Consider the following 26903-nt stretch of genomic DNA (forward strand, 5'->3'; position numbering starts at 1 on the left):
TAGTTAGGTATTTGCACATTCACAGAAAGACACCCTGGTAACCAGGCATATCATGACAAATATGCAGACATAGTTAACTCATCTTTTCTTCTATTTTATGACATTAAAAATCTTAGGATTATTCAGCATCTGTGGGAATCTTCTCCTTAGCATTGACTTGAAATCTAGCTAATAAACTCAAGTTCATTGGCCACATCTAGCCTCCTAGAGTGAAGGGAAAGGTCATCTAACCAGTCAATACTGGACCCAATTATAAACCCAACTCAATGTTTTGAGTAACTCAACCCTAGATGAGCAGGAAAGATAGTCTGAACTTTCTTTTGTTCACGGCACATATAGACCAACTCATAAAGATGAACACGACATTAATTTTCAAGTTTCAGCATTAGATTTTGAGACTCAGAACTCTATCCATAAACTTAAAACCCAGGGGATGCTTCCATAATTTGGAAGGATTATCTGTGCTTGGTTTTATACTTATCCAAGTAGGAAATAATGTTTTCAGGGACATAGATGGAAACAGGAAAAAAAAAAAAACTACAAGCATCAATAATCAAAGCCAAGTTGAGTTGGGCGATTCCTGAGAAAGAAGCATAATTCTTCTCTGTTGCTGTACATTTCCCTGAAACCCATTTATCACCAATCCACTTTGCCTTATCAGGGGATTCAAAATGTAGCGGCCAAATATTAGCAACATACAATGAAGTGAAATGGCAAAATCACTCTTGATGTAGAGATGATACGTACCTATCAATGAAATCAGCATTGATTTCACTGCCCTCCTTCATACAGAGTTTACTGCAGGACCCAGATTTTGAAGGGTACCTTCAGCTCCTAGACTTTAGGTCCTGGCTCTTTCCCCACTGGCTTCTGAAAGCCTGGGTGACATTACTGATTGGAAAGCCCGAATGCTGAAAAATTGATTGGAAGTTTCTTGCAGCCCATTTCCTGCAGAGCTAGATGTACAATGCAATAGATACTAGTTGTCCTGAGATGTATTTCTTTGGAGGGTAGTTTTATATCCCAACTTCCTTTGTGTTTATTCAGCCAAATGGAAAATTCCACAATGGTAGACTTTGCATTCTAAAAAATCAGTATAATGAGGGCAGTGAGGGAAGGAGTAAAACAAACCAAAATAACACTTGGGCACTGTTTAGTTTCCCATCCTCTGAGACATTCCTCACATTTTTCATTTTTCTTGTAATATGAACTTCTTGAAATAGAGCTTACTGCAGATCATTAGAAGCCTTTAGTGTCACACTTTAAACACTCTTTACTTAGAAGCCCTATGACTGAGAAGAGTCACTTACATTTAGCATGGATATAATTAAACATGTTTCTGTTGAAAGGGGCATTCTCATTACAGCTAAGGACCACTTTAGAGTAAATTGAAATGGAAAGGAGGAACATAAATGAGGTATAGGTAGCAAGTAGTTATTTCCAGGGAGGCATAAAATGCCAAATGTGTAACAATTATATTTTACAACCCCACATCTTAAAGACTTCATAGTATTTTAGTATATAAGAAGATCCAGCGGAAGCTTCGACTGCCCTACAGAGCATTCTAGTGCATACTTGTTGCCCAGAGTCTTTTTTAAAAATGAAATTCTAACCACAGTAAAAAATCTCTAGACATTTCCAGAACAAAGGAATTAAATATTTTGAGTCTACTGCTATTAATAACATAGGCCAAGGTATCAAAAGCATTCTAGTCTGGATAAAATGCAGCAGGAGGACTTCTTCTGGACCTCTTCTAATTTTAAAGTTGATTTTCTGTTCAGATGAGATGACAGCCCTCTTACTTCTCAAACATATTATTATGAACCAGCATGCAGCATGGTTGGAGGTAAACCAGAAAGCTCTGCCTTTGTTAAAAACATGGTGTAGGAGACTCTGAATCATATGAAATTAAACTAGGTTGTAAGCTAACGCAGCTATATCAACGTAAGACATACTAACTTACGTGATTGACTTTTACAGTGGAAAGAAAAAGCCTGTTTTCAAGCAACTGTTATTGCCTCAATGAAAAAAAAAAATCAATGAAAGTGAAATGAACAAGAGATTTTGTCTGAGTTGCAGTTAATACCACTGAAGAGCTATGGATATTAAAAGGTCAACAAATAAATTAGCCAGAGTGTTATGAAATGAATGATTTGGCTCATAATTTTATTGAGTGAAAATTGTTCGCTGCCTATTAGACCAGGTAATTTTTATCTGGTGCCTCAATTACTGTCCCGTAAGCAATAATATAGTTGTAAGAGCTGTTGGTTCGATCGCGTGACCTCTGAGAAGCTGGCTAGGACAGCTGACTTTACTATGATGGATAACTAAGCTTGGGCTCCATGAGGTGCCAAGCTTCCCTTTCCTGCAAGGGGATCTCATAAAAGAAACATTACAGCTTGATTCATTTTACCAAAATGTTCGACTTTTCAAGTGTCAGCAGTTAAGTATAAATTGTGAAACCAGGTATTTCTGAGAAGAGTTATGACAATGGCTTTCCCCTCCCTTTTTTTTTTTTTGGTCTCCTGGCATTTTCTTCTAAATGGTGTCATGGTAATTGGTGAATGGGAGCCTGGGGTGCTTCCCGCCACAAATACAGTGAAAAATGGTGTCTGCACCCTTGTGACTATGACCTGCTTGGAGGTACAGAGCTGAACTTGGTAACCTCTGGCGGGATCTTCTTATTCCAATTCATTGTACTGGTTTAAGACCAACGCTGTGGGTTCGGTCCTGCTGAGTGCCTTGGAAATCGACTTTCTGATCAAGATAAAAGTCTCTGCTTAAAGAGAAAGCTCTGGACAGAGGTGCCTTTTTCAGGGGTAGGTTGTAAAGTCAGCACATGAAACAAAAACGGCCTAGAGTCAAAATTACCCTTGAAAATCTTTTAAGTCACCTTTAAGTCACCAAGGCCTGGGCTTTTAGAAAACACAAAAAGCCAAAAATTAACTACTTCTGTTTCTCTTTGTCTTTTGGCTGTGGCTTCTCTTTCCAACTAAACCAAGGCTGAATAAATATCTAGGTTGAAAGTAAAAGTGCTGCTCAGTAAACAGAGATGTATTTGTCGTGTACGCATACGTGGATGTGTATGTGTGTTTTTTTGGTGTGTGTGTATACAAATGTTTGTGCATTTGTTAGTTGCCTTCATGAGTGGTCAGTGAGCCTTAGCCCTGAGGCAGTAAGAGCACACCCTGCACTTAGCTGGAGTCAGGCGTGTCAGCTGTGCATCTTAAGAAGCAAGGAATGTTTACTGCATGCCTACTGTGAGCCCAGCACTGCATTATCAAGGTATTATATTTTTGGACAGATACTATAGGGATACTTGAGTGATATGTTCCCATACTATACTTTATAGATACATAAGGGAGGCAAACATATCATTTGCTTTTGCTTCTTAAACTGTTGAACATGAACATTATTGGTTATTATATGTACCTCCAGACGAACAATATCTGTAAATGATAATTCTCAAGGCTTTACAGATGGTCCTGAGTATAACTAACTGCAATTAAAATGCACTGCTTCAAGACTGTTGGGGCTTGGTACTTATTACTCTAATGCTCCATTGAAGTGTTACTCCGAGCTGAAAATAGTGAGCAAGATGTAAGACCTCCTAGCATCTCTGTTCCTAAGGGCTTCAGCCTTAAAGGAGGATGTTGGGTGGCTGGAGGTAGAAATGAGTTCACCCCTTGTTTCTCCTGTCACCTACCTTTGACCTAATGAGTAATTATGTTCAATGCCCCTCTATGCAGGGTGCGATACGAAGTAGGTTAAACTTAATCCTACCAATCAAGAACTCAGTGCTAAAAAAGAACTTGAAAGAGTTCCAGCGTTGAGCTACTGGAGAATGGTTATCACAAGTCCCTCCCCCAGTGACCGTGCAGCTGAAGAGGGAAAGCATGGCGGCCAAGGTTTATCTGCATGTGCATGTGAATTCTTCCTGCCCCTTCCACCCGGTTCAGCCCTTTGTGAGCTAACCTCAGTCTAGGCCACCACTTGCCTCCTTCCCTAACCAGGCTGGAAGGGTTTTAAGATTGGTTTTGTAAATTGGCTTTTTTTCCTTAAAATTTCTTAATTCTGCTTAGGGATATACGCTCTGGATCTGGAGTCCAATAGACTTGGCTCAAATCCATGTATTAGCAGTGTAAACACATGCCTCTGTGTCCTCATCTGTAAAATAGAGTTAATACCAACACCTGGTTCAATAGACTATATTTAGTTAGTGCTTATCAGGCAATAGCCAGCAATATTATTGACAGTCCCTGCTTATGTTCCAAATAACTCTGGCAAAAAATATGCATTCTTATAGTCAACGTACATTGCATTCCTTGAGTGCTATGTTGGAGATGTAATCCTATTTTCAAAACCCTATAAAGGACTCCTCTAAGGGAACTACTGGTTAGGAAGTAGGGGAGGTCAGGAAGCCACCACTTATAGCTGCATAAGCTTGAGCAGGTTACGTGTCCTCTATGAACCTCAGTTTCCTCATCTCTAAAATGGGAAGGAAACAATAATAACAAGCTTTGCCGTGAAATAAGTCAGCTAAAGATAAAATAACCTAAAGAGGTGAGAATTACAACTTTCATAGGGTCATCGGCCTTTTTAGTGAAGCTACCTACAACTTCTTTCCCCAGAGAAATGACATGTGCAGGCATTTGCATGTGCATATTCATAATGCACACATGCACACACACACACAGGAATTCTAAATACAATTTCAGGGTTGCTAAAACTCCCCAGCTAAAAGAAATGTAAGTAGTAAGGGATACCAAGCCCCTAAACTGAGTATATCAAATGGGGAAATGGAATCTGCCTGTAAGTTTTCTGGTGGATACAGGGGAAGGAGCGGGAAATGGACTCCATTCCATAGCTTGTGTTTTTGACAAGAGAATGTAGAGACAAAATGTTTCCTAGAATCAAACTGAAATATGTTTTTTCTAAGAGCTGACTATACCATAAGATTTGCATTTGTTTCTGTGTTTTTGTCTGAGGAGGGTCACTTTCATTTCAGGATATAATGTTAATAGAGTTTCCTCAAATTAAAAAAAAAAGTAAATAAATGAGAAAGAGAAAGAGAGATAGCAAGGGCGAGAGAGAGGCCCTTGAGTCAGTGTGGAAGGTGAAGATGCTGAGTTTTTCTTTATCCTTTTCTGAATCCCTTAGTCATCCCCCTTTCTGCTAGGAGGCAATGTGGTTATGCAAAGATTTCTTATTTGTATTTTCACTGATGGGGCTGCAGGTTTTGAATTACTGATAGTCTTTGCATAAAGACTAAAACAATAAAAGCATAATTAGAATACATTGTATACAGCCAACTCCAGTTTTATTTTGCCCCAGCTCTGTATTTATGATAAATCACTAAACACGAACACTCTTTAGGGAGGGTGATTTTAGGTCTCGTCTCTCCACTGAGCAAAAACAGTGCCTGTGACTGGAGTCTGAATTTCAATTTTGCAAGTGTACAGTTGAAGTGAATAATATTTGGCACAATACAGTGCACAACTGAGCCACTAAATGGCTGATTTACTAAATTATTATTAGATGAGCCCTTGCTGTTCCAAATGAAAGTGCAGTCACTGTCTTCCTTCATGGTGTGTTCAAATTGTTCTGTGTTTAAATATTCAGCATGAGGCTAATGTGAACTGATGAACTGAGACTATAAACATTCACTTTCAATACAGATAGAGCGACAGAGATGCAACATATCATGTGGCCCGCAGAGGTGAAAATGATTTATATTTAAGGATGTTGCTGCCTACTTCCATTACTTTAAGGTACTCTTAATTAGCCTGGTGTTTGAAATGACTAATTCACATGTACAGGGAGAGCAGCTTCATGGAGACTGAGACTTTCGATTACCAGTGAAGGAGAAGGTACTGTGAGGATTTGCTTCCTCTGTATTTCCAAGGAAGCCTTGAGATTCTTCATGGTGGGCTGGCCACACAGCACCAGCAGAGTAGCGTGTCTGCCAGAGATACTATGGGGCTTGACTTTCACTGTGTTTTTGGAGACCCACCAAAAGGGTCCACAACTCCTCCTTCCCACCATCCACCCCCTGGTGTTCACCTCCCCTATGATCCCAGCCTGCTGCACAGCCGCACGGGTACTCCAATCACCATGATACTGGCTTCTTTACTGACACCTGCTGGAATGAACAACAACCTTTTGCTCCTTGGACAAATAGTACCCTCCTCTCTCTTCCCCTTTGAGGGCAGTTATAGGCAAGCACTTAAAATACTGTGATCACTTACAGTAGATTAGAATTTTTTATTGGTGCTGTGTTGCCATAACAACATGAAGACAGCAGATGACTTAAGCTAAGCTTGCAAAGCAAAAGGCTGCTCATCTGGCAGTTAAAATGAATACAGTTCATTTCACAAGTTTCCCATATGGACTCTTAGTGTATGGTAATGAGGAGACCATATGGTGAGAGAAAATGCACTGAGAACAATTGGGTTCCACTGGCTGAGTGGAAAGTCGGGAGAGAAAACCCGGGTGAGAGATCCTGGTGTGCTCTCTGGGTTCAAGGTTTGGCTGAGGTTTGTTTGGGATGGTTGTTTTCCATAGGGGTTTCGCGTTTCTTAATCCGTTCCTTAATATGTCGGCTGTGTGAAATGACAAACATCTTGCAAATTTTGCAATATCGTTCATCACAAACTGTCAGCAGTGTTTGCAAATCTGACTTGCCAGATCTTTTAAATGTGTTGCTCTTAAAAGGCAACAGTACTAAGTTTTTAGACAAAGTGCAGGCAAATTTAAGCACTTCTGACAAGCAGAAACATTAACAGTAATCATTTTAAAAACACCTGCATCTTTTGCCTGCATGTTTAGCTGTAAATAATGCTAGAATGTATAAAAGCTTTAAAGTAAAAATGTAATAAATACTTTTTATTATGTTTCATAAAGGATAAAAAATGCTTTGAGCCATGTCTATGTGTTAGCTATACATGTGAACATATAGAGATGGATAGCTCCCATTCTCCTTACTACTAACCAGATTGGAGACCTGGGAGGACAGCTTGAAAAAGGCTCTAAAGTCAATTCTGTACTATACATGCTTCATAAAAGATGAATATAAATGCATTAGTTAGACACGGTGAGCTAAATTAGAAGGTCAGGCAGGGCTGGGAGGGCTGAAAAATCACACAACCAATGAGTATAATTACTCTTTTTTAAGTCTATTAAGTGGTGTTGTTCTACCAAGGCTCAGGGGTATAGGACATGAAGAACAAGATAAAGTAATGTGTATTTATTACTCCCACTGGATCAATTTACCAGATATTTTCAGCTCCATAAAGCAAAATACACAAATGCAGCCTTTGTTACTTTTCTCAAACTGCTTTATTTTCTCTAAAAGAGGGGCTGGCTCTTGGAGAAAAGACGCATTTGCCCTGAGAAGGTCCCCATGCCAAGCCTTCTCCATAGGGAAATGAGAGAAAGCTGGTGAGACTCTATGTAAGGACGGGGGCCAGGTGTCTGCAGAGCAGAGGATAGAGACGTGAGTCACCTCAAGGCAGAAATCTCTGGGTCTTCGTGTCTGCAGGAGAAGTGGGGACGCACCATAGTGAACACAGTGAAGCTACTGAGCCTAAGGACCTGAGTTTTAATCGTAGTTTTCCCACTTGCTAGCTGTGATGTGATGTCGAAGCAAGTCACTCAGACCTCTGGGGACTCTAACTAACTCCTCATCTGTAAAATGGGGAACACCCATGGTGCAGGGATTAGTGGCCCCCATTTACTAGAGTCTCGCTAGTGCCAGGGATGCCTCTTGGCATAAATTATCTCATTATCTCATTAACACCTGACAACAATGCCGCGAGGCAGCTGCTCTACAGAGGAGAAACCTGAAGCGCGGGAGGTTGAGTCACGTGCACCAAGTAGTGGATCTCATTTCCAAAACCCACGTCTTTCTCACTTGAGAGCCCACTCTCCTGGCCTCTATACGCTTCAAACACCCCTTGATAAAGCAGTGCTGGGCTCACAGTAGGCATGCAGTAAACATTCCTTGCTTCCTAGGATGCACAGCTGACACGCCTGACGCCAGCTAAGCGCTGTGCTCTTACTGCCTCAGGGCTAAGGCTCACTGACCACTCACGAAGGCAACTAACAAACTGCAAGGCGCAGGGACACCTCTGACCTTGAACACAGAGAGCGCTCCTTGCTCAATGTGTCTGGATTGCATCACTGCAGCCACCAGCATCTCAGAATTTCTGATCGACCACATTCCCCATCCCCTCCACCTCTAAATTATAAGAAAAGTCAACCTTGACCCCAAAGTTGATCACATGTTCCTCCCCTTCCTGCCAGGATCCAGAAAGAAAGGCGAAACTGTATGAAACAGAACAGAATGCTGTGATTTAAAAACCTTAGCCTGCCCTTTTCTCCCTGTGTATATGAAAAAGGAAACCAAAAAACATCTGGGGTTAGCATAATTACAGTATTTTAAATTTGTGTGTACAGCAACTATCACTGATGGTGACTTTCAGGGGCAAAATAATTTACAGAGCAGGATTCCGCTTGCTCCCGTTTTCCTATTTGGTAAATGGGAAAGATGTCTGCTGCCCCAGCTTCTCTTGCAGGAGGGACTCCAATAAAACAAAGCAAGTCCAAGTTTTTTTGAAAAAGCACAAGCCTGTATACAAAGGCATATTATTATGGAAAGCTGTCTGCTTGGTCTTTGGAGCAGTTTCATTTGACAGAATATGTGGGTGGTTGTATGAATCTAGCTTTGTCTATTCACAAACACATGGGTTTAATAAAGAGGAGTTTGTTTTTTAAGGTGTGTGGTCCACAGCTCACAGAAACACTCCTGTTTGACAAACACTGCCCATGATCCTAAGAAAGGCACACCCCATTTTTATCCCCCTAACAATGGACAGCAGGAGTATAAATCTCCCAAGTCCACAGGAATACCTTGTGCTGGCTCCATCCACCACTTCCTGACCCTGCCCTTGAACTCTCGCTCTGCTTTAACATTCAAAGCCAAGAGGACAGCCACTCGGCTCTGAGTCACGCTGCGAGCTTCCTGGGGTGGGCTCCGGCCAGGCCTTGCACCGTCAAGTGGCTAGATGTAAGCGGTGGAGTGTTTCCTTAACACACAAATCCATTGTGTCCTTGATTACTCTTCCCAAACCCAGGAAAAAAGGGCTGGAATTTCACCATCAGGCCACCAGGGACAAAGTGACACGTGCCTATGCTGTTTGTTCAACATTTCTGAACATAACATGCAACCATTAAAGTGTTTTCCAAAGTAAGTACACAAAACTCAACCCTAGATTCCTATTTCTCTCCTTTCCTTTCAAATAAGAAAAGGACTGCCTGGTTTCTATAGATATCAATCATTAAACCACATTTGTCTTCTAATTTTTAATAAATATTTTTATGTGTTTATTTATTATTTTTTTGAGACAGGGTCTTGCTCACCCAGGCTGGAGCACAATGCTGGTGTGTATGTCTCACTGCAGCCTCGACCTCCTAGGCTTAACTGGTCCTCTCACCTCAGCCTCCCAAGTAGCTGAGACTACATGCACATGCCACCATGCCTGGCTAATTTTTTTATTTTGTAGAGATGATAGGGTCTTGTGATGGTGCCCAGGCTAGTATTGAATTCCTGGCCTCAAGCAATTCTCCCACCTTTGCTTCCCAAATTACTGGGATTACTGGCATGAGTTACCTTTCCATAAGTATTTTTAAAGTGGCAACTATGGGCCAGATGTTATGCCAAGGGCACCCATGAGATGACATCTCTTTATCCTTACATGATCCCCTATGAGTTAGTTAGCATAATTAATTATCCCCATTTTATCGATGAAGAAACTGAGGCACAGAGGAGAAATCACATGCTCAACTGCTCAACAGGATTAGGATTTCCTGCTCTGCAGAGATTGGGTGGAAGAGCTCTCAGAAGCAAGGGTCCCAATCTCACTCAATTGGCAAATCATAGTACCTTTTGTTGACTGCTAAATACGTCATTGAAATAAAATTTTAAAAGGTACAACACATCACCATCTCATTTAACAGATGAGGTCACTGAGGCACAGAGAGGTAAACAATTTTGACCTAGGTTGCATAGCTAGCAAGTGGCCAATGTCTGAATCCCACCTTGCCCAGCCTGACTCTCCTCAGTATCATCTCCAGTGGACTCTAGAGAGCAAACGCTAAAGCAAGTGCTAAATATAAAGTGAATACAGTGCCCAAATGGGAACAATGGGAAGAATCTGGCATTGCATCCATGCCTTTGTTCTAGTGCTAAGACAGCAAAGGCACCAACCATTAGTCAGGCCCACATCATTTATATCACTGTGCTAGAAAATTACCAGTTGTCCCATAGGAAATGCATGGGACCATGTTCTTGCTAGATAGACAAAACTAATGGTAAATCTCTCCACAGACCATCTACGCCATGGGTGGAGACTGCTGTTTATTATTATAATTAGATTATTTAACATATTAAATAATATTAACCTACAGATTATTTAATTGCTTACCAAAAATAAATTGGGGTGGAAAAGGAAAGGGAAGGACAGCCCTTCAGTGGAAAGTAAGGTCGTTTCTGGGAAATTGAAGGTTGAAACTGAAGGCATCAACTCTGAAAACTGAAGGTGTTTTTCCCCCAAAGTCAAAATGCCTTTGCTCATCACAGCACTTCCTCTCTTGGAGCAGTGAGTGCCCCTCCTCCCCACGCACCTTGTGTCTGTGTAGTGACGTGAGAGGTAGATTTCTCCTGGACAGGGCCAGTTCTGACAGACAGGTGGCTCCTGCCTACAAGGGCAGCCGGCTCACAGGTAGGGTTTGATGACAAAGTGATCCCCCAAGGAGGTTCACCGAGCCAAGAAGGATGGCAACTTCCTTTTCACAAGTGTTTTACAAGGATATATACACCTAGAAATGGTGTATCTCTAGACTTACTGTGGCAAGGAAGAGTCCTTGAGACTACTCATGCAATTTAATATTAATAGTTTTCACTTGTGTGGTAAACGAAGTTTTTTGCTGTCAGTGAACAGTGAATGGAAGCTCAACTAATTCTGTACTTCGAACTCCTTTCGCATTTACCTGCCCTCTCCTCCGAGTCCTCACAGAATGTTCGTTACACTTTAATGTGCTATGCTATTATTTTTTGGTTATGATTAGTTGTTTGGGACGCTCTACCACATAGAGCCCAAGTTCCTCAGGTACAGGGATAGGAATATCCCAGACATTCACAACAGGTACCCCACAGTCAATAGAGGTCAATTTCCTTTTTTCTGCACTGGTAATTAATGACATATTTGTTTATGACATACATGACCTCTGTCTTGAATTTTTGTTTAATTTCTGTCATATTTGTTCCTGTTTTCCTAACTAGGTAGAATCCCTAAGGAGAGACAGGTGGTCTTCTTTGTCCAGTCTCAGGATCTACTAATACATTTTGAGCTCTAACTATTCTTCTCTTGCCAGGACTAAGTACAGAGCCTTATAGAAGAAAATTTGGTGTTCCTTTTTCTTTTGAGAATTGTTAAAATATAGCGATTAAGTACCCCAGACTCTAGGGCCGTGCTGCATAGATTCAAATCTCAGTTTAGCAATTGACATGCTATGTGACCTTGGCCAAATTATTTAATCTCTCTTTGCTTCATTGTTTTCTCTTCTAAAATAGGAATAGTAATAGTACCAACATCAGATTGTTGTTGAGCGGATAAAATAGCATAACAGATGTAAAAGTAAGCATGGTGTTGCCTGGCACATACATGCTTGCTACTTGTATTATTACTTATAGTACCAAACACACAAAAATATGAGTGATCTATGAACTAATTTTTATCAGTAGCAGCACTTTTCTGCAAATCACTCAAGTCCAAGTTTTCAGAGACTACAACCCAAAAAGTCAGCATCCTCACCTTTGGCAAACGCTCAGGGTCACCAGGGTGCCGAGGAATGACCTTCTGTAACCTCTGGAAACCATAATCGATGGTGGGTTCGTTGAGCGCTGCAATAAAGAAGTCACACAATTAGCACATTTTCAAGAAATAAAGCAGAACATGGCTTGCAACAGTAATGGTGTGGAAATAACCAGAAAGTTCAAAGTTTAATTGATACTTTTGAATTGGATCACAAGATGATTGTGTGAATGATCTCTTTGCTCACCTTTTCCACCATCTGCTTCTGCTTTATACCAAGATGTGGAGTGACCTGCCCAAAATAACATTAGGAGTAGGTCTTGAGCAGTGTTGCTTTGACCAAATTCTACACTCCTTATGTGATCATAAATAAAAAGTAAAATGGTATTTGACGTGACGTTTTTAGGATTCACTTTAATTTTATTGCTCAGGTAAAAACACCTGGGCTTTTTAAAATTCTGCTGTTTACAATGTATAGATATCGCCAGGCAAGCCCTGGCGATATCTTTACATTGTAAACAGCAGAATTAACAGTATCTGCTTAACTGCAAAATCCCTAGTGGACCTCAGCTGATGTAATATCTCAGCACAATTAAACATGCAGGAGGCTGGTGAGAGCAGAGGAGAGAGTAGAAATGAGTCTTCGAGGTATGGAAAGCCGGTGCCACCATTGAGAGAATCTGCAAAGGGGTGGATATTGAAAATGCCCTGATTCAAAACCCTTACATCTGAAATGATAGATCCTTTCACCGATATTGATACTATTTGGGACCAGCATCTGTGCAGTACTAGCTTAGGACAGTTGAGTCTCCAAGAACAATCCTTGAAAAGACCAAAAGAAGAGCAAACCTGGAATAACATCTGCAGACAATGGACCTTGCTGTGCACACATTGACCACCCCCTCTTCAAAGCATCCTTAAATTAAACACATTTAAGTGGACGCTGGTCTATCGTTTTCAAAATTTCTCCCTGGTATATGAAATATCTTCAGGCTGTCTCACGTGAAACAGTGGAAATGGAAAAGATGGCAGCTCCTACCCATAGCCTCCAGATCCCTGTATTCTCTAAGTAAGGGGTAGGTGGGTGTTTTTAAAATTTCTTTTTTTAGTGTAATCAAAATGTTCAACCACATATTTTCTCCCATGCTGAATAAAAAAGACAATCTTTGTAGTTCTGACGTTTAGCTATACATTAGAAAACAAGTTGCCACATGCTTTACTTAAAATGCATTTCCATTAACCTAAATTTTAAAAGTAAGATTCATACTAGTACTAACTTTAAAAAACTGTATTAAATTCAAATAGGTCCCAAGGCTAATGGAAGCAATTTGTATACCAACCCAAACTGACTGGCCCACTTTTCAAAATACAGGTATGATAATCTTGTGGTTTTAAAAGGACATTTAAATTGAAAGACTGTGAATTTCGTACATAATTATACCAATAGAACCCTTTAACTTGTCAACTTGTAAATCTAAAAGGCTATCAATCATTTCTAAAGAGGAAATAAACCTTAAAATTCCTTGATTGACAGTGCTTACTTTTTATGTAAGGGGAAAAAAAGAAAGAAAAAAAGAAGGCTGCATAAAGTGGCCAGAAATCCATTTACAAAAGTACATTGTTTTACATAGGTGAGTAAAAAGCCAATAATTACACCTCCAAAAGACACATAAATCAGAGTAAGTACTTTTTCTTCACTTGTATATTTTAAGTTAGAGTGAACTTTAGGTAACTTTTTATTAAAAAGATTTTTTCCCCAAATGGAAGGCTTATTGAAGTCATTAATAGAGTGGCATTTTCATTTAAGATAATGTAATCATTTTTGCAAATATGAGATTTAGTCAACCCTCCCCCCATTTTCAAACAGTAAACTTTCAACCTGTCTCTTGTGGAAATTAACTAAAATTACACCCAGGTGTGCCAAATCTTTCTATCTATACTAGTATATGAGTTAAGGCACAATATTTATTATTCCTTCCATTTTATGAATTACTTTCTAAACCCTTGAGAAGAATTCTTTTTTCAAATTAGACTTGTAGAGAAAATGCCATAGAATTCTTTATGCTGGGAAGCTGTTACTCGTAAAATCCATGGTATTTAATCAAGAAATGCATGAGAGAGACAGAAGTGAGCACCAAGGTTTCAGTTATTTATCATATCCACCCCCCACCCATAATGCTAATTGCCAACAAAAATGTTTAACCATAAATAGTAGCTTTAGACAATTAAATGCATCCTTTTAATATCGGAAAACATAATTCAGCATTCTGAAAATTCTAATTCTTAGGTTTATTTTTCAGTCTAAGATAGCAATAAAATTTGAAAGGTTGTCCCACCTCTTCAATCATTAGCATAATAAATTCCTATTGTGTCTAGAAACCCATGGTTGTTAACTGAATGAATGTCTGATGCATAGCGGGGAAGGATATGTGTCTCCGGCTATATGGCCAACTCACAGAAGAATGACCGACAATATCAGCAATTAAAAGAACCAATTCAAATATCATATGGAACTAATACCTAAAGAGCTGAGGAGAAGTCATTCTGTTGCCACAGAGTAATTGAATTAGACATATTAAACTCATTATTCAAAGAAAAATAAGGATTTACTCCAAGGAAGTGTACTATGTGAGAGGAAATATTTAAATAGTAAGGCAAAGGCTTATTTCCCATGCCTTTATGATTTGCTCTCTGCTCATAGTTTTAAACAAGTTAACCTGCCCTCCATACAGGTATTGAATATTACAATGGAATTGTCCAGTTCCGGAGAAAAAGCTCACATTAAAGATGCTAGACAAAGCTGACTGTCCTAAATTCAGAGGAACCTGATGATTTATCTGATTGCATTGACAAGAGAAAAAAATTAAAGCAATTACTGAGTGGTAGGGGAGCCATCTGACAAAGATTGTTTTAACTGCCCTCACGAAAATTACCTGGGAAGTGGGGGATGGTTAACGTAAGGCACCGCATGAACTAGAATTTGATGCAATCCTCAAAAGCGACGTCACAGGTAAAAAAGCATTTACTGATATACTGCTTAGTTGAAAAGATTACAGGAGCATGTGTACAATATGGGTACTTTTTTAAACAAACATATGTAGAAAAAGAAAATGTGTCTGTGTATAAACTGCCAAATAGTAGTTGTTTCTAAGTAGTGGGTCTTAAAGGGCTTTTCTTCCTGCTCTTTTTGCTGTGCATTTTCTAAACTTTCCACAATGAACATATATTACTTTTATAATCGGAGAAAAAGGCTAAGAGCAAGAGATTGTTGCTGAGATGGAATTTGACCTGCTTGTATAAAGTAATGACATAAGAAACTATGCTTTAAAAGGGGTCTGTATACCCTTTAATAACCTTGCATAGGTTATTACAGACCATAAGAAAAATAAGTAGTATACTTTTGGCCAGTTGTATAAATATGTGACTATTCATAAACTCTCTGAAAATCAACAGAGAGGGTAACAGGGAGGAATCATAAAGAATGGTATATTTATTTCATCAGTGGGGGTAGTCATACCTTAGGGACACACATCTACTCTGCAAGAATGTAATATAAAGTTAATCCTTCAACAAAGTGACCTCATTGTACTCCATCTCAGGGCTCAGGAGGCACCAGAAGAAATGGGACTAACCAATATTTTTTTCCCCTCAAACTTTGGACAATTCTGAGAATCTGGTAGAGAAAGGAAAAAAAAAGGAATTGGACACAATTAACTACAAATAAAGAAGCATGAGCATCTTAGATTGAAAAAAGAAAAACAGATGAAGCTGTAAACTGCAAGAGGAATGGAATGATGAGAACAGCTTGTGTGGCCCTGCTTCCAAATACCCAGTCCACACTCTCTGAAAAGGGTTTGAGAGGGTGTCACCCTAAACCAGTTAGCAAGGGTAATCGAATAAGGAAGGAACATAGGTTTAGAAGAATCCATTATCCCAAATAGAAAAGCCTCAATGTTTACATCATGAGAATAAAATGGGGCCAATGTATGCATTTAAAAAATTCCAAGACATTAAACTATACATTTATGCAGTAATCATTTTTAGTGCTTGCCATGTGCTCATGGGGAGGGGGTGGCATTTGTAGGAATGAACTGTTTTGTGTCATAACACCATAAGCCCTTAAAAACAAACTTTCTGAAAGGTACACATAATCCAACCCCAAAAGACACATGAAATCCTCTACTTGCAGAGCTGGGATGCAGGTCAGCATCTCACAGCCAGGCTTCCCTCCTGCTCAGGAATCCATTGCCTGGTCCTCCTCAGAGTCACCACCTCTGCTCCTCTTTCTGACAAAGTCTTCACTAGAGTCACAGCACACTTAATGGGGATACATTAATTTAAAGAACAGTCAGGCTATGGAGGGGCCACAGCAATTGAATTCCAGCTGTCTTCCACTGACCCCTTCAAACTCATTTACTAGTAGAAAGATATTTACTGAACCTGCATAGTAGGACTTCTTGGAGTTGTGTACAGCTTATGGAGGGGTATATCTAAAATGTTCCTGTAAATACATAAAAAGCAAGATTAAATGCTGCTAAACAGGAGAGCAAGCTTGCAGGGCAGATGTTTCAGATGAGATTTCAGAAGGATTCCCTCATCCAGAGCTGTGATTTGATATTGGGGAATGGATATTGGTGAGATGTATGTGCTTTATGCACCAGATGCCATTTCAACTGTATCAACGTTACTACTTTTGAAAAAGTAAAAGTTTATTCAATGGTTATAAAAATCAAACCGTTTTATCTGGCTTTATGTTGGGATTGCTTGTGGAGAGCTTTAGGTTCCTTCCAGATCTCATCATCTCAGCTCCCCTAAAGGAAACCAGTAACTTTCTATTCCAAACCAGTCTCTCGGCCTTTCTCTTTATAGGCTTCAATCCAGGTGGTGGTCAAGACAGAACAGCTCTGGTTCTACAAAGCTATAATCTCTAATGTCCAGATGTGCATGCAGCATGAAATGCTATATGCAAAGAAAATCGAGATAATACAACTAGATTTTATGCACTCATACTAATCACGAGCTTCTAAAATTCAATTGAAAACTCTTTTTTCTTTTCTTTTCTTTGAGACAGAGTTTTGCTCTGCTGCCCAGGCTGGAGTGCAGTTGCACAATCTCGGCTCACTGCAACCTCCGCCTCCTGAGTAGCTGGGATGCACCACCATGCCCAGCTAATTTTTTGTATTTTTAATAGAGATGGGGTTTCATCACATTGGCCAGGCTGGTCTCGAACTCCCGACCTCAGGTCATACACCTGCCTCAGCCTCCCCAAGTGCAAGGATTACAGGTGTGAGCCACTGTGCCTGGCCAAAAACTCTCAATAATATGTGAATTCTAACCAAATATACAGGTGGCCTTTTCATGCCTATAGTCTGTTTTTATTTATTAAAGAAATCCACCTCACAATCACACCAAATAAAGAAAATTCTCTGTAAGGGGATTTATTTGCAAATTAAAATCATGTAGTTAAGCCAGATGCATTCTCAGTTATGAAAATTGATTTTTCTCTTTCTGGAGTTTCTTTTTAAAGAAGTCACTCCTCCGTCCCCCTTAACTTCTTGAATACTTATTCCTGGAAACAATGGAAATGAGAGGCTGCAGAGTTCTGTTGAGAAACACCAGGGGAAAAGTGCTTTGGGTGCCATTCCAACATTGGCTCACAGAGTTCCCTGCTTTTATAGCTCAGCGACTCACTGCCGTGCTTTCACATATTTCTGGGGTTTTAATTTCCTTTTTTTAATGGTTGTGTGACATGATGTCATTTTGACTGGAAATAAAAAGAAATGCAGATATTAGGAAGGCAATATTAATATTCTATTGCCATTTAATGTCCAAACAAATATCTGGACTCTATGCCAAGTAATAAATAAAACCTCATAGCAGAGGCAATGATAAAACTAGCACCTGGGTCTCCAAGCTTCCCTGGTGACTACTCTATATTTGAACTAAAGGAGTAACAGCACCGCATTTCCCTCCAAGGCAGATCCGTTCTGGGCATGAGAGTTATTACATATGTGTTAGGCAGAGTCTTTTTGTTCCATAATGGCCCCATTTTTCCCTCAGTCACTGAATTAACAACCAGAGGTAAACAATAAAACAGCAAGTTATCTTCACGAATCTATCTTTAAGACCGTGTTTAAAATATATAAACCGAAAAATCAACCAGAAACCTAAACAAGAGCCAGAAATATTGTTCACGAAGAAATTTGTTGCATTCCCAGCCATTTGGGTATTTCATTACCTGCCTAGATGTTTGATGCACAAACAGCATGCCAGGTCACCTCTTCCATGGAAGCGATACACTTCCTAAGAAACCTAACACCAAATTCCTTGCAAGTGGAGCTCCTGCTTTCCCGTGAAATGCTTTTACAGCCTGGTGCCCCTGCCTCTGGAGTAAGTGAGGCTCGGGAGGGCTTCAGGGGCCAGCTCACTGAACCAGAGAAAGCTGTAACTTTCTACAACAAGAAGGATGTCAAGACAAAGCCAACATAGGCAGAATTAACCAATATAGAAGCCCGAGGAAAATTTCCAAACTGCCTTTGAACATGCCCTGATTTCTTATTTGTAGTCTTCAAGTCTCTTGATGTATGAAAACAACTTTGAGATTCAAAAATCAAAGGAAGCAATACCTCTCTCTATCACAGGCACAATCAGAGGTATTAGGTGCCTTGAGTGGCTATGTCCTTTTCACAAGAAAGTGCAGCCAGGCCAACATGCAAAGCAAAGGCTGAAGACAGAAGATGAACTGAAAAGCAAAGACCCTAGGAGGGTCCTAGGAGGATGAAACAAATCAGGGCGCTTGGAGGAAGACTGATGAGGGTAGATCCTCAGGACCAGCTTGGAATGCAAATAAATAACTTGCATATGTTTGGAAATTAACAACTCTTGGAGAAGTAAAAGCAATCAAGAAGAAGAATAAAGAAATAAAACACTCGCTTTGTTTTTCAAAATGAAATCATCTTACTGTTTTTCTAAATCTAAAAGTAACGTTAACATGATTATGATATAAAAAAAATTTTAAAGGTGGGGAAACTCCCATAATATCCCCCCATTTGCGTAGAAGCATGATTTATATTTTAGTGTGTATGCTTTCAAACATTTTCACAATACTATTTTATAAAAATATAGATTATATACATACTTAGGCCTGTCTCTTTCTTTTTGATATTTGTAGCTTTCTACATTATACAGATGGACGTAATTTATGTAACAAATCCTCCACTAACTGGAATGCAGGGTTTTTTTCCCAAAATTTTCACTGACTTAAGAAGCACTATAATGAACACTTCTCAGGATAAATTGCTGGATAAAAAAATATGCACATTTCAAGTCTTTCAATATACGTTTCCTAACTATCCTTCATAAAATTTATGCCAATTTACATTTTGACAGGTTACTTTCAAAGACATCTGCAAAGGAAAACTAATTTTTATGATTTTACATCTTAAACTCAATTATTCTCCAAGTTATAAGGACCTCTGAAGATTGTAGATTTAACAGTCACAATGATTCCTTGCAGAGGTGTCACTTTCAACATACCCTGAGGTCATATAAGACCCTTTTTCCAGTCATAGCAAAGTGCTTTCTAGAAATTATTTCATTGGTTCCTACAATATGCCCTTGACATAAATGTTAAAACTTACCACTCCTAATTCAAAGGTGGGAAACTGAGGCACAGAAAAAGTTGGCTGCATTTATTAGCACAGAAGTTTCATTGTTTATATTTTTACAGTGTTTGGCTTACTAGTCCAAGATGACTTATTTTATTTTTATTTATTTATTTATTTTTTAGAGATGGAAGTCTCGCTCTGTCACCCAAGCTGGAAAGCAGTGATGTGATCTCGGCTCACTGCAACCTCTGCCTCCCGGGTTCTAGCAATTCTCCCGCTTCAGCCTCCCGAGTAGCTGGGATTACAGGTGTAAGCAGCCACACCCAGCTAATTTTTTTGTATTTTAGTAGAGACGGGGTTTCGCTGTGTTGCCCAGGCTGGTCTCAAACTCCTGAGCTCAGGCAATCCACCCACCTTGGCCTCCCAAAGTGCTAGGATTACAGGGGTGAGCCACTGTGCCTGGCCAACTGTTTTATTTTAATATTGATGAACCTCAATTTGTAGCACATTGACAAGTCCTGATACCAAATCAATTAAACTGCTTTTTTTTTTTAACTAAATATATGTGAAACACTAACAGGAATCTCTGTGCCCAGGATCCTGACATTTTACACAGAAACAAGCCATGTGGTGGCCTGATTTTCCGTAAGGCTCACCATGTCAACAAATACAAACCTTTCAGGGAGGCCACCCTAGTATTTTAACCTAACCCTAAATGCTCAAGAAACTATGTTTTCTGTCACATCAAGTTCTCCTTATAGGTCTAAGCCTACAAGGAGCTCTCAGATGCTGATTTGACTGTAGAGAAAAAGAGACACGAATGCTGTCTCTCTGACTGAGATACATTAAATCAATTTATACTACAGTTGGCTGGTATTTTCTAGAAGATGTGTGGTGAGAAGTCACTGGCAGAAGTGGAGCACCTCTTCGTGAACAGACCCCTTTCTTGCCCTGCAGGGCTACACTCTTTCTAAAATGAGAAGTAGGTGAGCTTCCAATAATTAGGAAAAATTGCTCTCTAATTGTAATACAGTTGATGAGAAAACCTGCCCCTGTTATTGTGTGTGACGTGCTCTGAACAGCATGCCCTTCCAGGAGTCTTAATTTAGAGTCCCAAATTTGATCCAAGTTGCAAACTAAAATTAAATCCCTCGAGCAAACAGAAGTTTAATGTACACAATTTTTTTTTTTTTTTTTTTTTGGCTTTTCAATCTTTCATTCTGGGCATTTTTTTATTTGGATCATTTATGATTAGGTTTCAAAGCCAAATTTTCTCCTTTAAATGAGAAGAGAAGAATGATTTCCACCGTGTAATGGACGATGGCATTTAAATATTGGAGACCAACATATTCTGTCTTTCTTTTAACATTTAAGCATACATCCATAATACTCTTTCCTACTGGTATAGTTTCTGATATAACAAGAGTAATATTACTTCTATAATTGTGCTTCAGATTTCTTCCCAAAGAGTTTTGACATTAGCTGTTATCGAGGGGGTAAAATCACCCAGCCTGTCTGATAAACATGTTGCCTTATATCCCCACCCCAGCAAGTGCTGTGACACTGTACTTTTATCATCCAGTGTGTGTTCAGAATGAGCTTAGAACAGCAATTGCCGGGAATAGGCAGGCGATAAACCGCATTGATTTAACACATCTTGTTTTCAATCATGCTTGGATTTTCTGAGCACGCATTTTTCCTGTACTCTGGCTTGTAGCTTTTATCTGACGAGCTGATCCCTTTTCACTGGAAAATGAAAAGGTCACACAATAAGACACGGTTTACTGGAACTTGAACACGCACCAGGGAAAGTATTTTAGATAAATACTGTCAGACATACTGGAGCTGAATTTCAACAACACAATTGCTAAACAACAATACTTATTACTCTCCTAGAACAAGCCTACCAGCAACTTATGGCTCTCAGCAGGGGACAGCACCGAGTCAGGCTCCAAGGCGAAGAAACGCTTCTCTGAGCCTTACGCTAACCAAACGCGGAGTTCTGGGCTCAAGTCCCACTTGTGATTGTTAATATCATGGTTTTATGAGACAACTCAGAAAATGACTCCCACTGTTCACAGAGTCATTTCCTCCAAACCAGTGGACAGGTTTCAGGAGACTTGTAATGAAGTTACAACAGAGCTCTGCAGACGGTCAGATTGGGAAGGAAAAAACAAATCTCAAGAATAGTGATAAAAAAGTGACTCCGAATCATCCATTAATTCCACTAATAAGACAGGAAAGTACTTGTAACTGGAAGACCTCAGAAGATTAAGTAATTATTTGGTAACATTTTAATGGAATTAAAGAGAACTTCTAACAAGTATGCCAAGCGGACAGCTACAATGGCCTTACCGATAAGCCTGCAAGTTTTCATCAGCCAAAATTCCAACTTAAATAGCATCTTGACTTAAAAATAAATGAAGTCAGCCTTCTTCAGTATTGACCCAACCTAAGTGATTGTTTTTGCTGAGCATCTTGATCCTAAGAAGTCTCCTCCCCCTGACCATTATAGGCTGGAACCATTTTCTTTCTTTTTTTTTTTTTTTTTTTTTTTTTTTTGAGACGGAGTTTCGCTCTTGTTACCCAGGCTGGAGTGCAATGGCGCGATCTCGGCTCACCGCAACCTCCGCCTCCTGGGTTCAAGCAATTCTCCTGCCTCAGCCTCCCGAGTAGCTGGGATTACAGGCATGCGCCACCATGCCCAGCTAATTTTTTGTATTTTTAGTAGAGACGGGGTTTCACCATGTTGACCAGGATGGTCTCGATCTCTTGACCTCGTGATCCACCCGCCTCGGCCTCCCAAAGTGCTGGGATTACAGGCATGAGCCACCGTGCCCGGCCCCATTTTCTTTTAACGCACATTTTGCTTATACATTTATTCATTGTCTGCTTCAGAGCTCCTCAAACTGTCTCTGTTCACAGTACCCTGAGTATCTCAGCAATCCCTTCAGAGCATCCCTAAGCCAAAAGAAATGCCCAGAAGTTCTGTTTATTAACTACTCAGTTGCAAACAGCTTAACCTTTATGTTCCAGCAACTTAGTAGGACATAAATATTTGAAAAAAAAAATAAAGAAATTGACAGAAAAATATAACATTTTATTTCATTTTAAAATAACCACAATTTACTAATGAAACGTGTGCTCCTGTTGGGCACCACCCACCTCTGCACACCTCGGAATCAGACTGAACACTGACACCCTCATTTTCTATTCCATTTTGGTTTTCACATGGCACGTCCTTTTAACCACAGTAACTGCTGAAAACCAGCTTTGCGGAGGTGTGACACCATCAAAAGGATGGGACAGTGGGTCACGCCTATAATCCTAGCACATTAGGAGACTGAGGGAGGAGGATAGCTGCAGCCCAGGAGCTGGAAAGCAGCCTGGTCAATAGAGTGAAACCCTGTCTCTACAAAAGATTAAAAAATCTGCCAAATATGGTGGTGCATGACTGTGGTCCCAGGTCCTTGGGAGGCTAAAGTGGGAGAATAGCTTGAGCTGGGAAGGTCGAAGCCACAGTGAGCCATGATTTCACCACTGCACTCCAGCCTGAGTGACAGAGCAAGACCCTGTCTCAAAAAAAAAAAAAAAAAAGATACAGTATAATGTAATATTGAATTTGGAACTACCTTAAACTAGTAGTTTACACAGTATCTGATGTAATTAAAGTATCACTGTTTCCCTCGAGTTTAAAATATCTCATAGTATCCCAATGAGCTTGTAGGGACACCTTAGTCGATAAGTTTAGAAAACACAGATTCACTCAGAAGTGTCAAATTAATTAAATGCTAAGTGCTACAATGAAGTACATTCATTCATGTGTATCTTTTCTTCTCTTAATAATTACAACAGAAGCAGCAGCAGCAACTCACACTTCCTAAGGACTTACTGTGTGCCAAGCACTTCATGTGAACTAACCTATCCTTCACAACAACTCTACAAGGAGGTGCTATCTTTATTCCCATTAGACAGAGAAGAAAACTGAGGCTTGGGGAGTTAAGACTTTGCCTAAATCCACAGAGCTAATGAATGAAGGGGCTGGGATTCAAACCCAGGCAGTCTGCCTTGAGAGCCCTACTCTGAACTCTTTATTAGAGCAGCCAAGTTAGGCCACCAAGGGGTCTTCAGAGCAGATCTCTAATAATTTTGGCTTCCAGGACTTTTCCGATGCTACTTTTGCTCTTCATATATCCTTCTATCTACAATGTGTTTTAGTCCATTCCTTTGTCTCAATTTATATTTCATGAAAACACTCCAGACCTCATTTGACTTCCATTTTCCTAATAACACACTCTTCTTCCCTTTGTCCCAATCCTTTTGGAGTAAGACTCAGCTAGATTGCAGCCAGGCTACATCATTGACTGGATATATATGCCTTTTGGAAAAGTCACTTTCATTCTTTAAGTCTTCCTCAACTGTAAAGTGAAGATTTAATGTGCTATTATTTGTACAGTGATTAGCACATAAATACTCAACAGGCAGTTGTTATTACTATTAATAGAATACAAGCCACATGCTAGAAACAGGGGCAGGTGCAGTGAATACAAGACTAATTAGACATATTTACATATTTCCCACTCTCAAGGAACTCCAGAGTCTAGAGGGGCAGAAAGACACAAACAGAATTCTAAAACAGTGTGGCAAATACAACAGCAGGAAGACTCGGGATTCTAGAACAGCGGGTGTGTTTCACTTGTCCCTGGCGGTCAACCTTCCCCCTCTCCTTTACACTAACTTGGAATTACAATTCAAACAGTTCTACCACCTCTGGTTCTCAAATATTACCCTGAAATTGAGCTCTATCTGGGATAGGACACGACCATTTTAAGTTCTGTGAACATAGCAGGGAAAAATAGGTAGGAGATACCTAATTAAGACTGGATTCATTTCCAGACTTGGGATGTTTTGTGCTGTTTAATTAAAAAAACTGCAGGCTTGCTGTATACAAGGCCCTGTGCTTAAGAAGGTGAAAAGAAAAAGATGTACAACACACAAGTCCAGTGCCCTGTGCATCCCCAGCTGGAAACGATTCCGTCTGAAAAACTCTTGTAGGCACTGTGCCATACCCTTGAGGAGAACATAATCTAGTGGGGAGACAGGCCTGCAATTGCCTACCCCAAAAGATACAGAACTGTAGCATTATTAATGTACAATAGCACTGCACAAAAGGAGGAAAAACTAATTCTCTGTAATAGAGTCAGGGAAATATTTAGCTCAAATATCTGAGTTGGATGTGGAAAGATAAACAGGATTTTTCTACTGAAAAGGACAGGAAAAGCATTCCAGCCAATAGGAACAGAATGAACAACGGGAAAGAGATATACAAAGGATGTATTCAAGTAGGGTTGACGTTCCAGTTTGGGGAGAGCATAGCTTAACATGTTGAGAGTGCGGTGTTAAAGGTTGACCATGAGTAACAGTATTGGCCTTGGTGCCTTGCTAAGAGCAGGCAGGCAACAAAGAGTCATTTAAGATTTTCCAGACCGTAGGAGCAGCACAATCTGATCTACATTTTAAAGAGCCATAGAAGTAAAATGAAGGTTGGCTCTTAAAGGCAGCATTATAGCAATAATCCAAATGAAAAATAAAAGACCAACTAACGATGGGGTGGTCATCGAGGAAAAAGTAGATTTCAGAGATATTGTAGAATAAAATCTACATGACTTCAGTAATAGGCCAGATATAAGAGGATAGGAAGAATGGGGGATGGCTGACATTTCTAATTTATCTGACTGAGTGGAAACAGTGGCCATTTAGTGGAAAGAAAACTATTTATGGGAGGGAAAATAATCATGAGTTCAATTTCAGACATGCTGGAATTTAGGTGCCAGAACAACAACCAGGTAAAAATATTTAGTAGACAGTTGAGAATAAAGAACAGAAGCTCAGGCTGGGCACGGTGGCTCATCCCTGTAATCCCACCATTTTGGGAGGCTAAGGCAGGTGGATCACTTGAGGTCAGGAGTTCAAGACCAGCTTGGCTAACATGGTGAAACCCGCCTCTACTAAAAATATAAAAATTAACCGGGTATAGTGGTGCATGCCTATAGTCCCAGCTACTTGGGAGGCTGAGGCAGAAGAATCACTTGAACCTGGGAGGTGGAGGTTGCAATGAGCAGAGATCATGCCACTGCACTCCAGCCTGGATGACAGAGTGAGACACCATCTCAGGGAAAACACACACACACACACACACATACACACACACACACACAAAAAAAAAAAAAAAAAAAAAAAACAGAAGCTCAGGAAAAAGATCAGTGATGGAGTTAATGCTATGGGGAACACCAAGACACAGGTAATAGCAAAAACCACATGTGAAAAGAGAACCCAGGACAGACAATGTGATGGGAACACAAACAGATAAGGAATGGTTACAGAAAGATTGAGAGACAAGCCAAATGCAGGTCAAAAAGGTAGAAAGAATACCAGGAGAGAATAATGTCACTGAACTCAAATCAAACAAGGAACTCAAAATATAAGGGATGATCAACACCGTCTAGTGTAGTCAAGTAACCAACCAGGAGAGGTCTGAGGAGAGGTTGTAAATGTAAGTAAATTTGTAAATTAATATATTTGGAAGTTGTAAATGTTATACTAAGATCATTAGCATAAATGGCAAGCAGTTTCAGAAAACTTGTGGGTGCTTTAACCCTAAAGCTCTGGTTTTCTTCAGTCTCACTCAATAACTCCCAGTCAAAAGATACGAACCTAAGTGAGTAAGTGGGGTGGGCAAACTTGTTTGCCCAATTGTAGCTTAGCTTACCATAAGAGCCATATAAGAGAGCATGGAGGACACTCAGTCCCAGATCAGTCCCCAGTCCTAAAGAAAACTGTGGAACTTCAGATGCCCCAAGACAAAAGCTATGACAGTCACGTGAAACAACTATGATGATGAACCTTGAGTTGACGTTTAGATTTGGTTAATTTCCGTTAGGATATTTAGAGGAGTGAAGATGAGGGGATTTCCATGGCTCTTGATGTTTTCTGCTCCCACTTTTGATGCCTGTCTTTTAAGAAGTGGACGGAACTAAGTAAATGGCTTAAGGTACCCAATGAAGTTCTACTTCTACCCTAGATTTGGACTTATGATCCGTCTCCTTGCCACAAAATATTGACAAAATACAGTGTATATGTAACTAGAATTTAATCTTCCCCTTTGGATGTTGGTGGTCTTAATATTGGTCCCCAGCGTCTTATAATCAATACATGTTTAGTTAAGCAGTTCACTTGTTTTGGAGTAACAGTTACTGTGTGGGCAATGGCTATGTGGCCACTTCCACAATAACCCCAGGTCTCCTGACAGAGTGAATGCTACAATCACATATTTGTTGCTATTAGCTCATGAGATGGTGGAAACCAATTTTGAAAAGCAAGTAATAAAGCACCACATAAAAAATAATGGTGTAATTACTCCTTG

At 39.9% G+C, this 26903-nt stretch overlaps 1 protein-coding gene across 10 annotated transcripts in view; it reads right to left on the bottom strand.

The window, feature by feature from the left end:
• Positions 1–26903, bottom strand: part of EBF1 (EBF transcription factor 1) — a 410966-nt gene that overhangs the window by 23919 nt on the left and 360144 nt on the right. For all 10 annotated transcript variants that reach the window (XM_012461041.3, XM_012461037.3, XM_012461040.3 and 7 more), the window contains exon 11: positions 11874–11962. In XM_012461041.3, the coding sequence (XP_012316464.1) occupies positions 11874–11962 (89 nt within the window). The remainder of the gene's footprint in view (positions 1–11873; positions 11963–26903) is intronic.

This window comes from Aotus nancymaae, unplaced genomic scaffold (assembly GCF_030222135.1).
Source record: "Aotus nancymaae isolate 86718 unplaced genomic scaffold, 86718_ANA_hifiasm-v0.15.2.pri h1tg000015l_0, whole genome shotgun sequence".
Lineage (NCBI taxonomy): Eukaryota > Metazoa > Chordata > Mammalia > Primates > Aotidae > Aotus > Aotus nancymaae.